A 14,836-nucleotide genomic window follows, 5' to 3' on the forward strand; every position below is an offset into this window, starting at 1 on the left:
ACAAGAAAAGTATTACAACACAAACACAGAAAGCACATAACTGCTAGACTATATTTAACTAGTGGCAATCGGTGTAAGTCCCGTGCTCTTGGTGTATATTCAAACTAACTAATAAATAGTATATTCAAACAAACTAAGGGAGCATTGCATTATAGTTTGGACAAACAGCCTAATGTGCACAAAAACGAAGTTGTATCAAATTGCTAGAGTATATTTAACTAACGAAGATTTAACTGCTGCAAACCGCATGAACTCTGCGTAGGAGGATAACTTGCCAGACTCTCCTCATATAACAAAGGGACCAACGGCAAGATTTTACTGTCCAGTGGATTTTCTCCATGCAAAGGAACCACACACTTTTTGAAAGATTGTCCGCCTTCCGTAATGTGTCCATCTTGATTCATTCCAAGGCGTGAAGATTGCCCTGGAGATGCGAGCTGGAGCACCCCATCAAGATCATACAAGTTCTCAATCGTGCGTCTTGCCGGATCATAAAGACCTAGTTTTCTTCCCGTGTTGAGCAATATTCTCCCGTCTCTGGGGTCGACAATCAACGGCACCACAATGTTTGCTGCAAGGGAATAGCCTGACCAACCTTCCAAATAGACTTTGTACGCTCTGTTCCAGATTCCATGCTCCAGCTTCCAAATATCTAATTCTTCTGTGACCGGATCAGCAAGGACCGCACATAACATTCCCTCAAGCTCGACCACAAATGCTTGGCAAGGACTCGTGTCACTCCACATTGCGATGGGTGAAGGGCAAGAGACGAGATCAAACATCATTTTTGTGACGTCAAATGATACAATGACCCTCTTATGAATCTGCATCAACCTTGGTTCACTCATCCAGTATAAAACTCCTGCTACATAGGCAGGTGGCATGCTATTTATAGGCAGATGCGGTTCAAGGTTGTGTTGGATCGACGTGAGTCCAATGACTGAGCATGTCAAGAAATACTGCCGAGATTCGAAGTCCTTCAAGTGATAGAAAATCTCTACGACAACATGCTCCTGTTTCAACAAATTGAACCCCAGACCAACATTCTTGTTGCCAACTGCGAAAGCGTGGTCTTCTAGTGTACATACATTGCCACGCTTCATTGGGAGTACACGGCGGCGCACTTGGTGTGGCCACACTACTGCATGGTAGTTATGGTGATAACCTGTGGAAGGATTGTACAAATAGTCCTCGGTCTCAGTACTTATTAGGTTCATACCATGGCAAGGCTTAGAGCAAACCACCTTTGTATCAAGCCAGGCACCTTGGCTAGGACCATCGCGAAGCAATTTCTTCGAGGGAGCAAAGCTGAAACCCAGTCCTCCTGGCCCCTTCCCAACAAGCATGACTTTTGGCTCCCAATCCATGTTGTTATGCGCATGGTAAGAGCGAATGAAACTTCCACTCTCGATCAAACTAAGCCACTGCTTGCTTACAAGTTTGAACTGTGTGGCAAAATCACCTGGGAGTCGGAGTAGGATCTCCTTGATAACTTTAGCTAGGGGAGATGATAACGCCATCTCTTCGTCGGTTTTGTGTACCGGAGCAAGACTCTCTTTGAATAAACTTAATCTAGGAGCATACTGCTCATCGTCGGTCTTATAAAATGAAGTCTCCGGTATTGCAAGAATGGTGTCCAGAGTTCCAGACAGTAGGTCATATGTGATCACCTTGCCTTTGGAAGTGGCCAAGATCACCTTCTCCGTCGGTCCACAGTCGCCAACACAACCGAAAGCTCTGATAATCACCGGACCTAGCAAAGAATCTCCTTCAAGATGCCGCGACAAATCAATGCTATGCAGCAAAGACCAATCATCAGAGCTGTAGTTCCAGATCTCCATCATACCACTGTCTTGAGCACGAAGGTCCCGGACCATACACAAGCGGCCAGCGAGGTCCACCAAGTGCACCTCGGGTCGTGGTTCCTCAAAAGGTGGCGACCGGACGCATACGAAGGTCTCATCTTTGAGAGAAAATGATAATACGGCAGCTCTTGGCATAATAAGCCAATGCAGAAATCCGTCTGCGAATACCGGTGGCAGAAATCCATCCGCAAATATCGGCGGCAACTTACCTTGGGTCCATGTTGCTGTTATAATGGCAGTCTGAATAAAGCGGCGGAACCTGAATGGCACGCCTCCAACAGGTGGCCTCCAGCGATCTCCATGCTCGCCGCCGAGGACATACACCTCGCACCCGATCTTCTGCTTCTCGTCTAGCTTCCCACAGGCCACCCTTAGCCTCACGACCTTGTACTCCTTGGTGCTGGCGTCAAACCCGAGGCCGGCAGTCGAGAAGATGGCGTGCTGGCAAGGCGGCAGCCGGGTGACCGCCCGTGTCGCCGCGTTGAACACGTAATAGGCCGGCACCACCGCATCGTGCAGGAGAGTGAGGCCGCGGCACGGCGAAGGCGATAAGACCGCAAAGTCGCCGCGCACGTCGTCGAGAGTAAATAGCGGGCCATTGTTGGAGTCTGATGACGAGCCCAAGTACACCCCGGTGGAGTCGTATGCTGCTGACGGCGAGATGAATATGAGCTTAGGTTGCGGCGCCGCCTTGGCCTCCGCCTCAGCCTTGGCCGTGTGGAGGCTGCAGAACTCCTCCGATCAGAGCGCCGCGGCCCAGGAGCGGCACACGGCGCGGAAGCGCAGGATGGATTTGACGGGCAGCCGCAGGAGCACATCTGTCGTCACCTCGTCCGGCAGCACCGACGCGCCAAGCGATCCTATGGCTACAATGACCCTCGCCCTCTTGGTGGCCGTCGTCGACGACATCTCGCCTTGGAGGCTTAGACCGGGGAACAGCTGAGACGATCTATCTCAATCCTGAAGAAGAAATTAAAGATCGGGACTCATCTCAGATGCGAACATCAACAGGGAGGAAATTCGGGAAACAAAGTTACGGACCGAAGGGGCTTCTCGGCTTCGGCGTGGCAGTCGTCACTCGCCGGCCAGGTTGGGATCGGCGACGCCGAGGGGACCAAACGGAAGGGGATGGGGGGCGACGGCGAAGAGGATCGAGCGACGAGATGGATTTTCTCTTACTAGGAGTCTTTTTTTCTGTTTTTTGAAGCGAAACTAAGGGATCGGAGTAGGTCCAAAGGTTTCCATGCATGTTTGGCCTGGGGCCCACCTAAACCTCCGATCACAAGAAAGGTGGCCCACGAGTCCTCCTATAGCACACGAGTTTCCGCGACACCGGACAACATCTCCTTGATCTCCTGTACGAGAGGACCAAATCTGGGTCCATCCATTTCTCCAGAATTTAGAGTCCTTGCGACAGCTTGATTATCAGTTTCGAGAATAAACTTTGTGGCACCAATTCAAGCTAGCAACTCCGCGTGTTCAACAACAGCGACGTATATAAGCCTGAAAACTCGATCAACCAACTCACGTGTTCGTTCAAAGACAGATATATGTGTCTCGTGCAACATTCCGGACCAGCCACATATGATATAAACTCATAATCATGATGGCCCTTTCAGGTTCCTTACTCTTGCCAATCCAATCTAGTAACCAGCCAGCAAGTTGCTGCTGCGACCCAACAAAATCCGGCGGCCTAAATTCAGAAGTAATTCCTTTCCTCGTATTCACACAAGTTCCCAGTAAAACTTAGCGTATGGACACTTCCAGAAACGATGAAGAACATTTTCTTCACGGCCACATGCTATGCAAAAAATTCCCGGTTTGATTCATCGCCGATGAAGTTCTGCACCCAAACAAGATACAAATGCGTCAAATACACCAAAAATGGGTAGAGAGGCAATCATATCACAATTGTGAAGGAGATAGAAAATAGAAGAGCCAATTTTTTAGAGTTGTAATTTTATATTCTAGGGCCGAGCTTCTAACGAGGAGGCACACAATCTTGTAAAATTTTCGGTATCGCTCCCTCAGGGTCGCCACTTTGTGGCTGTTAACTCCACATGACCCCTGTTGTATCCCTTTGAATTTTGCTTTGAATTAATGAAGTGTGGGCATTCCTCAAAACAAAAAAGATACAAATGTGTTTGCCCCTCAAAAGAAAAATCATACAAATGCGTTGCTCTCCGATGTGTTTTTTAATTGTTTACTAGGAGTTCATGTTTCCATGTGTTTGCATAGAGGTTATCCTTTTTTTGAGTAGAGGTTATCAAAAAGATTCACATGCGATAATTTGCTAAATTATGTTGTTTGATGATTCTTTGGAACGTGGAGTGTGAAACTGCCAAGTGCCAATGTTCACGGTATTCATAAACCAAACAATTGTTTGTCAAGATCAAGCTGACTCAACAATGATCCAAGCAACAAATCGTGGACCCTCCGTGCTCGGCTGTTAAAAGCAGTAGGAATTTTGACATCATTGTTATGGTATTTCCAAGAAATTTTGACATCATTGTTTTTCTTCTTCTTTTAGTTGTGTGCATTCCAACGTCTGAATGTCGACATGTTGTTACAGAGGTTGAGTTTTTTGTACCAATTGCATGCGCGTCGCCACTTCTAGGTCATCGATCCCTTACTTGGAAGGCAGGAAACAAAAACCTGCTTAACCACACACCCCCTGATGGACGTGGAGGATGTAGTTGAACCCATCGAAGGGTAAATATGGCAAACCACATATTTAAGGCGGTGGAAAAACTATCCCCGTCGATGAGATCACCAGAGACGAGGACAGAATAACATCAATAGTATGAATACTGAAAGAGGAAACAATCAATCGAAGTAGAAACCTCAGGAGATCGATCACGGGAACCTGAGACAGCCCAGCGATAGATATGAAAAAATAGCGGGCAAATTGTGAACCAACCGGATTCCACCATGATCCCTAGGACATGGAGGTGGCTCGAAATCGCAACGACATGGTTCGACACTGATGTGACGTGCCAATGGCTCCTTGGCACAAACCTTCCGTGAAGCACGCCCATCAGGAGCGGCTTGAATTGCCACTTTGAGAGGGGGGGTCACCCCCCGGCGGGAGCTCATGTTGGAGGATTGGCGAGAGAACCCAGCTGCGATGAGCAAGGTTGAGACACGATGGACGCCTTGCCTTGTATGCTCTCCAAATCGCCGCATGCTAAGGATCCACGGACTCGACCTCGTCCATGGCCCAATAGATGAACACGACCACCGAGCACCAATCCTTTTCGGAGAACCTCACCCTCTCCTCGAACATGGACATGCAAATGATGTTAGTGCAGATATGTCCCCACCGCGATGGATCGAGAATCCCTGGCCACTGCTCCATTGATCTATGCACCGTCAGCCTCAAGGTTTTGGTAAATGGGCATTCCAAGGGAAAAAAAATCAAAAATTTAAATATTTTGAATTTAAATGCTCAATGTACAACAAAGTACGACAGCATCTCAATTATTTCAACACAAAAAGTTCTGGCGTGGTGGTAACAACCTATTTCCACCTTTAAAAGGTAGCTGCTTCAAGTTCTCCTTCTTGCACTTTTTTAAAACTAATATAAGTTCAAGTACTATCTATATCTATTTTGAAAAAAAAATGAATTCAGAACTGAATTATATATTTTGAGCAAATTGTGGTAACCATGTTTACTAGTCCCCCTTGATAAAAAATGCCCCGTTTGGTAACAAAAACAGTGGTCAAGATGCATGAGTCACTGGGTAGATTCGGGGCAGGCGGTGCCATAGACGAGGCGACCCGCACCCGCCGGAACCACACGCCTCGCCGGCTGGACCTCTCCAAAGGGATGGGGGAGGGGAGGGGGGGAGCATAGGCAATGGAGTTGGGAGCGGGAAACCCAGGAGGGGTCGGTATTTTTTTTTTTTGCGGGAAGGTGGGGTCGGTGGTTGACTCACTTGTATCCTCTGTCCCGTTCTCGCTTTACCCCGACGATCCACGGCGTGGTAAATATTTTGCCTTCATTTCTTAAAAAAACACTATTACCTTGCAGCAACTAACATGAAGAGTGTCGCCGGTTTGTTCAAAAAATAATACTCTCTCTGTAAAGAAATATAAGAGGAGTGATCTAAACGCTCTTATATTTCTTTACGGAGGGGTAATAAAGAAGAGGGTCACCGGTGGCAATGGTTCTATGCCAGATAACTAATAACTAGATCATGTTGTTTCGGCCCCTCTTCGAGAGGCTGCATGGGTACATCACTTGCAAATTGCAAATGCACATGCGTCATATCGGTGTGGTTTGAATGCTGTTGAATAGACCGGCCGGTGCCTAATCCGATAGCGACCCGTTCAAACCAAATTATACTTGCCCCGTCGTACCGGGCGGCGGGCGGACGAGTACGTTGACCGCCGAGTCGCCGGCTGATATCGTGCCATGAGTCAGTTGTCAGTGCAGTGCACCCCTCGTCACGCTACGACGTGGACTTGCGCCCCCACCATCACACGCATCTCCATCTCCGGTCTCCCCCTCAGTCTTCACGCCTCGCGCCAGAAAAGTCGCGAGCCAAACCAACACCCGTAGATCAAGTATAGACGACGTTGTACGTAGTTTCTTGGAAATGCAGACGGCGCTCGCGCTGTCATTGTCCTGGCAACCGGTGGAGATGATCGGCCGGCTGACCAGAGAGACGACGCGAGCATTGGGTGGGCTGTATGCATGGTTATCATCGCGTGGGCGTGGTGTGTTGCGTCGTGGATCAGGCAGCCAGCAGTCCATAAAATACCCCTCGCCCGCCCCCAAGGCCACCCACGGCACAACCGCCAACGGTGACGGTGGTGGGCAGTTTCGCTTGGCTCCTCCTGTCTTGTAGCAGTTCGCGTGCACAAGAGGTCGCCATGTACCCCAAGCCGGAGGACGGCCCGGCGACGGGGTTCCCGATGAGCGGCGGCACGGCCCGCACGGGCGGCGGGCCGGGCGCGTACTACCAGGCGGCGCCGGCGACGGCGGCGTTCGCGATGCAGGCGGCGCAGGCGCCGCTGGCGGCGTGGTCGACGGGGCTGTGCGACTGCTTCGACGACTGCGGCAACTGCTGCATCACGTGCCTGTGCCCGTGCATCACGTTCGGGCAGGTGGCGGAGATCATCGACCGCGGGTCGACGTCGTGCGGGGCGAGCGGCGCGCTCTACGCGCTCATCATGCTGCTCACGGGCTGCCAGTGCGTCTACTCCTGCTTCTACCGCGCCAAGATGCGCGCCCACTACGGCCTCCAGGAGAGCCCCTGCGCCGACTGCTGCATCCACTGGTGCTGCGAGCCATGCGCGCTCTGCCAGGAGTACCGCGAGCTCAAGAAGAGAGGCTTCGACATGAACCTCGGTACACACCTACTGCATGCTAATGTTATCTCTCTATGGAGTATATCAGTATGTATCTTCGACATGAACATGTGCTAATCGGATTGGTTCATCTATCTATGTCTGCATGCAGGATGGCACGCCAACATGGAGAGGCAAGGACGCACCCCGGCGACCATGCCGCCCCTCATGCACCCAGGGATGACCCGTTGATTCATCGCTCCGTCCGTGCCTTTTCCTCTCAAAACACACATCTAAAGTGAGCGTCCTTGTGTAGTACTCCCTCCGTTCGGAATTACTTGTCTCAAAAATGGATGTATCTAGAACTAAAATACATCTAAATACATTCATTTCCGCGACAAGTAATTCCGAACGGAGAGAGTACAAATAATCTCCATGCTGTTCGGCGTCTTTGCGGTGTCACAGCTTGCCTAGCTACTTGCAGGTTTCTGTACAATTAATACAGTGTAACACAGAACTACCACTTTCTGTAATGTTATTAGAAATTATGTATTTATAGTTTGAAGTTGTTATGAGTACCAGTGCTCTGATAGCAATCTGCCTAGTCTATCGGGGCCTAAACCCGGACACCCCCTTATACGCAATCCGCCCATGTACATCAAGGCGTACGGACCGGTCAAGAAATCGCGATCCAGCCACACCCATCATACCGGCTCTATATGTCAGGGCTGACCTGCAGCCCTCATATCCAGTCCATATCCAGAGATGATATGAAGGCCCGGACGCGTCCGCCACGTCGGATCCGGCCCATGTTGGGCCACCCGACCCCACCAATGTCCCCAAGCTACGAAACCCTAGCCACTTGCCACTCAACTCCACTTCGAATTTGCACCAGTTCGCCGCCCCCAGCTCCTCTCCGGCGATCTCGAGCCTCCTCGGACAATGGTGGGCAGCGGATCCGACTCCGGCAAAAGTCTGAATCCGTCCACCGGGACATCGTCCCATGCGGGGACAAGGAAGAGATGGTTGTCCGACTGGCTCTCCTCCGCTCCAGGGAGGAATCAGCCCGACCACGGAGACCGAGTCGATTCGGCGCGAATCCAGTGCTTTCGCGCAAGAGGCACTTGTTCGAGGCGCGTGACCAGGACTGTCGGCCTTGGGTTGGCGGCGCATTGCGGTGGAGCCTCGTCCCCATGACGTCGTGCTCCGAGTCCGAAACACCAGTAGATGGCCCAACCGTGGGTGCACCTGGAGCGGCTTGCCCGCCAAACAAGGGAAGGGGCACAGAAAATAGCGGAGGCAGAGTCGCACGCAGCGCCGAATGCCATCCGAGCCCACATCCCCGCGAAGGGGCTAGCCCGGATGGTTCGATCCCTCGGGAAGGAGCAAACCCAAGATGTACATTCCCTTGCCGGACTGCCCCCAAAGAGGAGGAGGAAGCCGGTGACGGGTCAGACAACTACGACAGTGAGTAGATCTGCCTCGATCAATTTTGCATCTACTGTACTTCTGTGACAAAGACAGCAAGGGCAAGGGCAAGGGCAAGGGCAACCGTGGGTGAACTTCATCGATAGCTCTAGTAATTAGAACATGTCAATTTTTGATAGTCCAATGGCAATGTATGATGAAGTAGCCGTATGCTATGTGTGTGATACAGATGAAGCACATGGGTTTATTTTACGTTGCATGACATTGTATGAATTTAAAATTTGCTAGTAAGGTATCCAGTTATGGACATGGACATTTAAGAAGCGACTGGTCACTATCCGCGAACACGTCCGAGAGTGCCCACGGACGTTTGGGGGCCAGATTTGTTAGGTCCGGATGTAAATGTTCTTACGTTGCCCGAAACATAATTTTTTGACAACCACTGGTATAGCAAGATTGTTGGATCAACACATATTATTTTTGACAAACGATTGACATATGTGAATGCCGGAATGTGGTCATGATTGATGTAATGTTAATTCGGTCGCCACAACATGAGGTAATAAATTAAAAAAGACTACTAGCAGGGCGGAGCCGCCACACCCCTGTTTAGGCCCGTAGTTCAGAAAATTGTAGCTTAATTTATGGATTTCACTATAAATCCTACGTCAGATTTTTAAGCATGGCAAATCTGATGTCTGTAATGGCAAATTATGTTGTCACAGTCATGACAATTTCCTTCAGCAACCATGGCTAATCCTTGCAGGGAAGTCTTTTCTAGGTCTATTTTTAAGATTGTCACTAGCTTGTACATTTCTTCATCTATTTGTTTTCTACGTAACATACAAGACATTATATTTTTTTGTCCTTGACAAGAAAATGACATATACAGTATTATATTATAATAGAACTCATCTGGAATATAAGTAAGCAGTAGTATATTTTGTCATATCTGAGGCGGACATGGCTGCATCGTATCTCAAAAAAGAAAAAGGAAAACAAGTTTCTTCCTAAGTAAGAAAGAATTATTTATCATGTCACCTGGCAAAAAAATGACAAAAACAAAATAACTTTCTTTCTAAGAAAGAATGAATTATGAGAACAATCTAATCTTAAAAGCGGCAACATGAAACTATTTATAAATACTGTACAACTGTACCTACCATAAACAAATCATAAAGACTTATGTCAAAAGTCTTTTCTTTTATTTGAGAATTAGCATATACTGCAAAACTGCACACACAAAATATATAAAAGTTGTACTCTTCTGTACTGTGAGAAAAATAGTTGTAAATTAGTGCAACTTCAAAAATAGTTATTATAGAAAAATGAATTCAATATAAATTTCCAAACATCAAATTTAATAGTGTCACATGATTGCAACACCAACCCTCTGCCGCGTGCACAAATATAAGGCCAAATGCAATGCCGAAATAGTCGACTAAGCAACATACAAAAATCAGGAGACAAAAACATTAGCACAAAATTATATATTTTTTCTTAATAAAGAAAGACATATACTAACAAAACACAAAAACATATGTTGTTCTAAGGTAGAGTGGACTAATGGCATTGGTTTACCCTAAAAGAAGAAAGAACATGAAAAAAATACGAACATATGTGATTCTAAGGCAGAATGAATTAAGGACATTGGTATTACCCTAAAAGAAGTAAGAAAATGGAAAAATTGCAAAAACGAAGAAGAATTTTCTTTCATAAGAAAGAATGAATTATGGGAGTGGTTTAACCTTAAAAGCCGAAGAAAAATAATAAGAACAATAAATTAATATTATAAAACTATGACTAACATGAAAAATCGAGAAGAGTTATTATCAAAATCTTTCCCGCCATGCATGAATTTGAATATATTGAAAACACATAAATTACACAAAACTAGCACTCTTTCGTATTGTGCAAGAGCAGTTGTAAACTAGTGCAACTTTAGTTATATTTTATGATTTAAGTTGGTTGATTACAAAAATAAATTTTAATTTATGAAAGAAGGGTGAAATAATTATATTTGTCATGTTACCTGACTAGAAAAATAAACAATGCTTTAACCAAAGGAAAGCATTCATTCTAAGGAAGAAAGAATTATGAGATTGGTTTACCCTTGAAGAAACATTGAGAAACTCATTTTTCAATTTTGTACAACCATACCTAGCATCGATAAAGCATTATGAATTATGTCAAAGTCTTTTTTTCTATGCAGAAATTCGAATATATTGCAAACTTGCATAGTTTCTAGTACTTGCAAAATAAGTATATAATTTAATCACATAGTGTGTAGTATGTGCACACAATTTGAATAAACTGGAAGTTTTAAACTAAGTACTCTTGGAATCGCTACCTCTTGAGATGGAAAAAGAGGGTTATACATACACACCCAAATTAAAAAAAAGAGAAGCTTTCGAAGAACAAATATATGACGGGCACTGGTATTTACCCTTAAAGAGGAAGAAAATGAAAAAAACCTTGCACACAATTTGTACAAAAATTGCATTGTTTGTAATATGCAAGATTAAAAATATAATAATGAAATTTTCACACTGTAATATAATGTATACACATATTATGTACTAGTACTTACATGTATAAACTTGCGCACGCACCCAACATTAAAAAATACACATAACTAAATGTTGGAAATATGCCCTAGAGGCAATAATAAAAGGATTATTATTATATTTCTTTGTTCATGATAGTTGTCTTTTATTCATGCTATAATTGTATTATCCGGAAATGGTAATACACGTGTGAATACTTAGACCACAACATGTCCCTAGTGAGCCTCTAGTTGACTAGCTCGTTGATCAACAGATAGTCATGGTTTCCTGACTATGGACATTGGATGTCGTTGATAACGGGATCATATCATTGGGAGAATGATGTGATGGACAAGACCCAATCCTAAGCATAGCACAAGATCGTGTAGTTCGTTTTGCTAGAGCTTTTCCAATGTCAAGTATCTCTTCCTTAGACCATGAGATCGTGTAACTCCCGGATACCGTAGGAGTGCTTTGGGTGTACCAAACGTCACAACGTAACTGGGTGACTATAAAGGTGCACTACAGGTATCTCCGACAGTGTCTGTTGGGTTGACATGGATCGAGACTAGGATTTGTCACTCCGTATTACGGAGAGGTATCACTGGGCCCACTCGGTAGTGCATCATCATAATAAGCTCAAAATGACCAAGTGTCTGGTCACGGGATCATGCATTACGGTACGAGTAAAGTGACTTGACGGCAACGAGATTGAACGAGGTATTGGGATACCGACGACCGAATCTCGGGCAAGTAACATACCGTTTGACAAAGGGAATTGTATACGGGGTTGCTCGAATCCTCGACATCGTGGTTCATCCGATGAGATCATCGAGGAGTATGTGGGAGCCAACATGGGTATCCAGATCCCGCTGTTGGTTATTGACCGGAGAGCCATCTCGGTCATGTCTGCATGTCTCCCGAACCCGTAGGGTCTACACACTTAAGGTTCGGTGACGCTAGGGTTGTATGAATATGAGTATGCAGCAAACCGAATGTTGTTCGGAATCCCAGATGAGATCCCGGACATCACGAGGAGTTCCGGAATGGTTCGGAGGTAAAGAATTATATATAGGAAGTGCTATTTCGGCCATCGGGAAAGTTTCGGGGTCACCCGGTATTGTACCGGGAAGGGTCCCGGGGGTCCACCGGGTGGGGCCACCTATCCCGGAGGGCCCCGTGGGCTGAAGTGGGAGGGGAACCAGCCCCTAGTGGGCTGGTGCACCCCCCTTAGGGCCCCCTGTGCCTAGGGTTGGAAACCCTAGGGTGGGGGGGTGGGCGCACCACTTGCCTTGGGGGGCACTCCACCCCCCTGGCCGCCGCCCCCCCTTGGGAGATTGCATCTCCAGGGCCGGCGCCCCCCCTGGGGGCCTATATAAAGGAGGGGGGAGGGAGGGCAGCGGCACCCTGAGTCTTGGCGCCTCCCTTCCCCTGCTACACCTCTTCCTCCTCCCGCAGTTGCTTGGCGAAGCCCTGCCGGAGTCCTGCTGCATCCACCACCACGCCGTCGTGTTGCTGGATCTTCATCAACCTTTCCTTCCCCCTTGCTGGATCAAGACGGAGGAGACGTCACGCTGACCGTACGTGTGTTGAACGCGGAGGTGCCGTCCGTTCGGCACTAGGATCTCCGGTGATAGGATCACGACGAGAACGACTACCTCAACCCTGTTCTCTTGAACGCTTCCGCACGCGATCTACAAGTGGTATGTAGATGCATCTCTCTCTCTCATTGCTAGATGAACTCATAGATTGATCTTGGTGAACGTAGAATTTTTTTTATTTTATGCAACGTTCCCCAACAGTGGCATCATGAGCTAGGTCTATGCGTAGTTCTCTATTGCACGAGTAGAACACAAATCTGTTGTGGGCGTAGATCTTGTCAACTTGCTTGCCGCTACTAGTCTTATTTTGCTTCAGCGGTATTGTGGGATGAAGTGGCCGGGACCGACCTTACACGTACGCTTACGTGAGACAGGTTCCACCGACTGACATGCACTAGTTGCATAAGGTGGCTAGCGGGTGTCTGTCTCTCCCACTTTAGTTGGAGCAGATTCGATGAAAAGGGTTATTATGAAGGGTAAATAGAAGTTGACAAAATCACGTTGTGGTTATTCGTAGGTAAGAAAACGTTCTTGCTAGAACCCAATTGCAGCCACGTAAAAGATGCAACAACAATTAGAGGACGTCTAACTTGTTTTTGCAGCAATTGTCATGTGATGTGATATGGCCAGAAGTTGTGATGAATGATGAATGATATATTGTGATGTATGAGATCATGTTCTTGTAATAGGAATCACGACTTGCATGTCGATGAGTATGACAACCGGCAGGAGCCATAGGAGTTGTCTTAATTATTGTATGACCTGCGTGTCAATGATTTAACGCCATGTAATTACTTTACTTTATTGCTAAGCCGTTAGCTATAGTAGTAGAAGTAATAGTTGGCGAGCAACTTCATGGAGGCACGATGATGGAGATCATGGTGTCATGCCGGTGACGAAGATGATCATGGAGCCCCGAAGATGGAGATCGAAGGAGCTATATGATATTGGCCATATCATGTCACTACTTTATATAATTGCATGTGATGTTTATTATGTTTTATGCATCTTGTTTACTTAGAACGGCGGTAGTAAATAAGATGATCCCTTATAATAATTTCAAAAAAGTGTTCCCCCTAACTGTGCACCGTTGCTAAAGTTCATCGTTTCGAAGCACCACGTGATGATCTGGTGTGATATATCCTTACGTTCACATACAACAGGTGTAAGACAGTTTTACACATGCAAAACACTTAGGGTTAACTTGACGAGCCTAGCATGTACAGACATGGCCTCGGAACACAAGAGACCGAAAGGTCGAACATGAGTCGTATGGAAGATACGATCAACATGAAGATGTTCACCGATGATGACTAGTCCGTCTCACGTGATGATCGAACACGGCTTAGTCGACTCGGATCGTGTAACACTTAAATGACTAGAGGAATGTCAATCTGAGTGGGAGTTCATTAAATAATTTGATTAGATGAACTTAATTATCATGAACTTAGTCTAAAATCTTTGCAAAATATGTCTTGTAGATCAAATGGCCAACGCTCATGTCAACATGAACTTCAATGCGTTCCTAGAGAAAACCAAGGTGAAAGATGATGGCAGCAACTATACGGACTGGGTCCGGAACCTAAGGATCATCCTCATAGCTGCCAAGAAAGCATATGTCCTAGAAGAACCGCTAGGTGAAGCACCCATCCCAGAGAGCCAAGACGTTATGAACGCTTGGCAGTCACGTGCTGATGATTACTCCCTCGTTCAGTACGGCATGCTTTACAGCTTAGAACCGGGGCTCCAAAAGCGTTTTGAGAAACATGGAGCATATGAGATGTTTGAGGAGCTGAAAATGGTTTTCCAAGCTCATGCCAGGGTCGAGAGATATGAAGTCTCCGACAAGTTCTATAGTTGTAAGATGGAGGAAAACAGTTCTGTCAGTGAGCATATACTCAAAATGTCTGGGTTGCACAACCGCGTGTCCCAGCTGGACATTAACCTCCCGGACGAGGCGGTCATTGACAGAATACTTCAGTCGCTCCCACCGAGCTACAAGAGCTTTGTGTTGAACTACAATATGCAGGGGATGGTGAAAACTATTCCTGAAGTATTTTCAATGCTGAAGTCAGCAGAGGTAGAAATCAAGAAAGAACAT

At 46.7% G+C, this 14,836-nt stretch overlaps 1 protein-coding gene and 1 pseudogene across 1 annotated transcript; one reads left to right on the top strand and one right to left on the bottom strand.

Moving 5' to 3' along the window:
* Window positions 1-218: 218 nt before the first annotated feature.
* On the bottom strand, window positions 219-2,774 carry LOC119350844 (annotated as a pseudogene).
* A 3,882-nt stretch (window positions 2,775-6,656) lies between these two features.
* On the top strand, window positions 6,657-7,738 carry LOC119349499 (cell number regulator 2-like). The gene is made up of 2 exons (XM_037617539.1): window positions 6,657-7,221; window positions 7,333-7,738. The coding sequence occupies exons 1-2, from the start codon at window positions 6,744-6,746 to the stop codon at window positions 7,410-7,412; spliced, it is 558 nt and encodes a 185-aa protein (XP_037473436.1). The 5' UTR covers window positions 6,657-6,743; the 3' UTR covers window positions 7,413-7,738.
* Window positions 7,739-14,836: the final 7,098 nt, after the last annotated feature.

The sequence above is a fragment of the Triticum dicoccoides genome, chromosome 1B, assembly GCF_002162155.2.
Source record: "Triticum dicoccoides isolate Atlit2015 ecotype Zavitan chromosome 1B, WEW_v2.0, whole genome shotgun sequence".
NCBI classification, from domain to species: domain Eukaryota; kingdom Viridiplantae; phylum Streptophyta; class Magnoliopsida; order Poales; family Poaceae; genus Triticum; species Triticum dicoccoides.

Coding starts and splice junctions, on each gene's coding strand:
- LOC119349499 (XM_037617539.1), top strand. CDS start 6,744: ATGTACCCCAAGCCGGAGGACGGCCCGGCGACGGGGTTCCCGATGAGC. Junction 7,222..7,332: donor AGGCTTCGACATGAACCTCG/GTACACACCTAC, acceptor GTCTGCATGCAG/GATGGCACGCCAACATGGAG.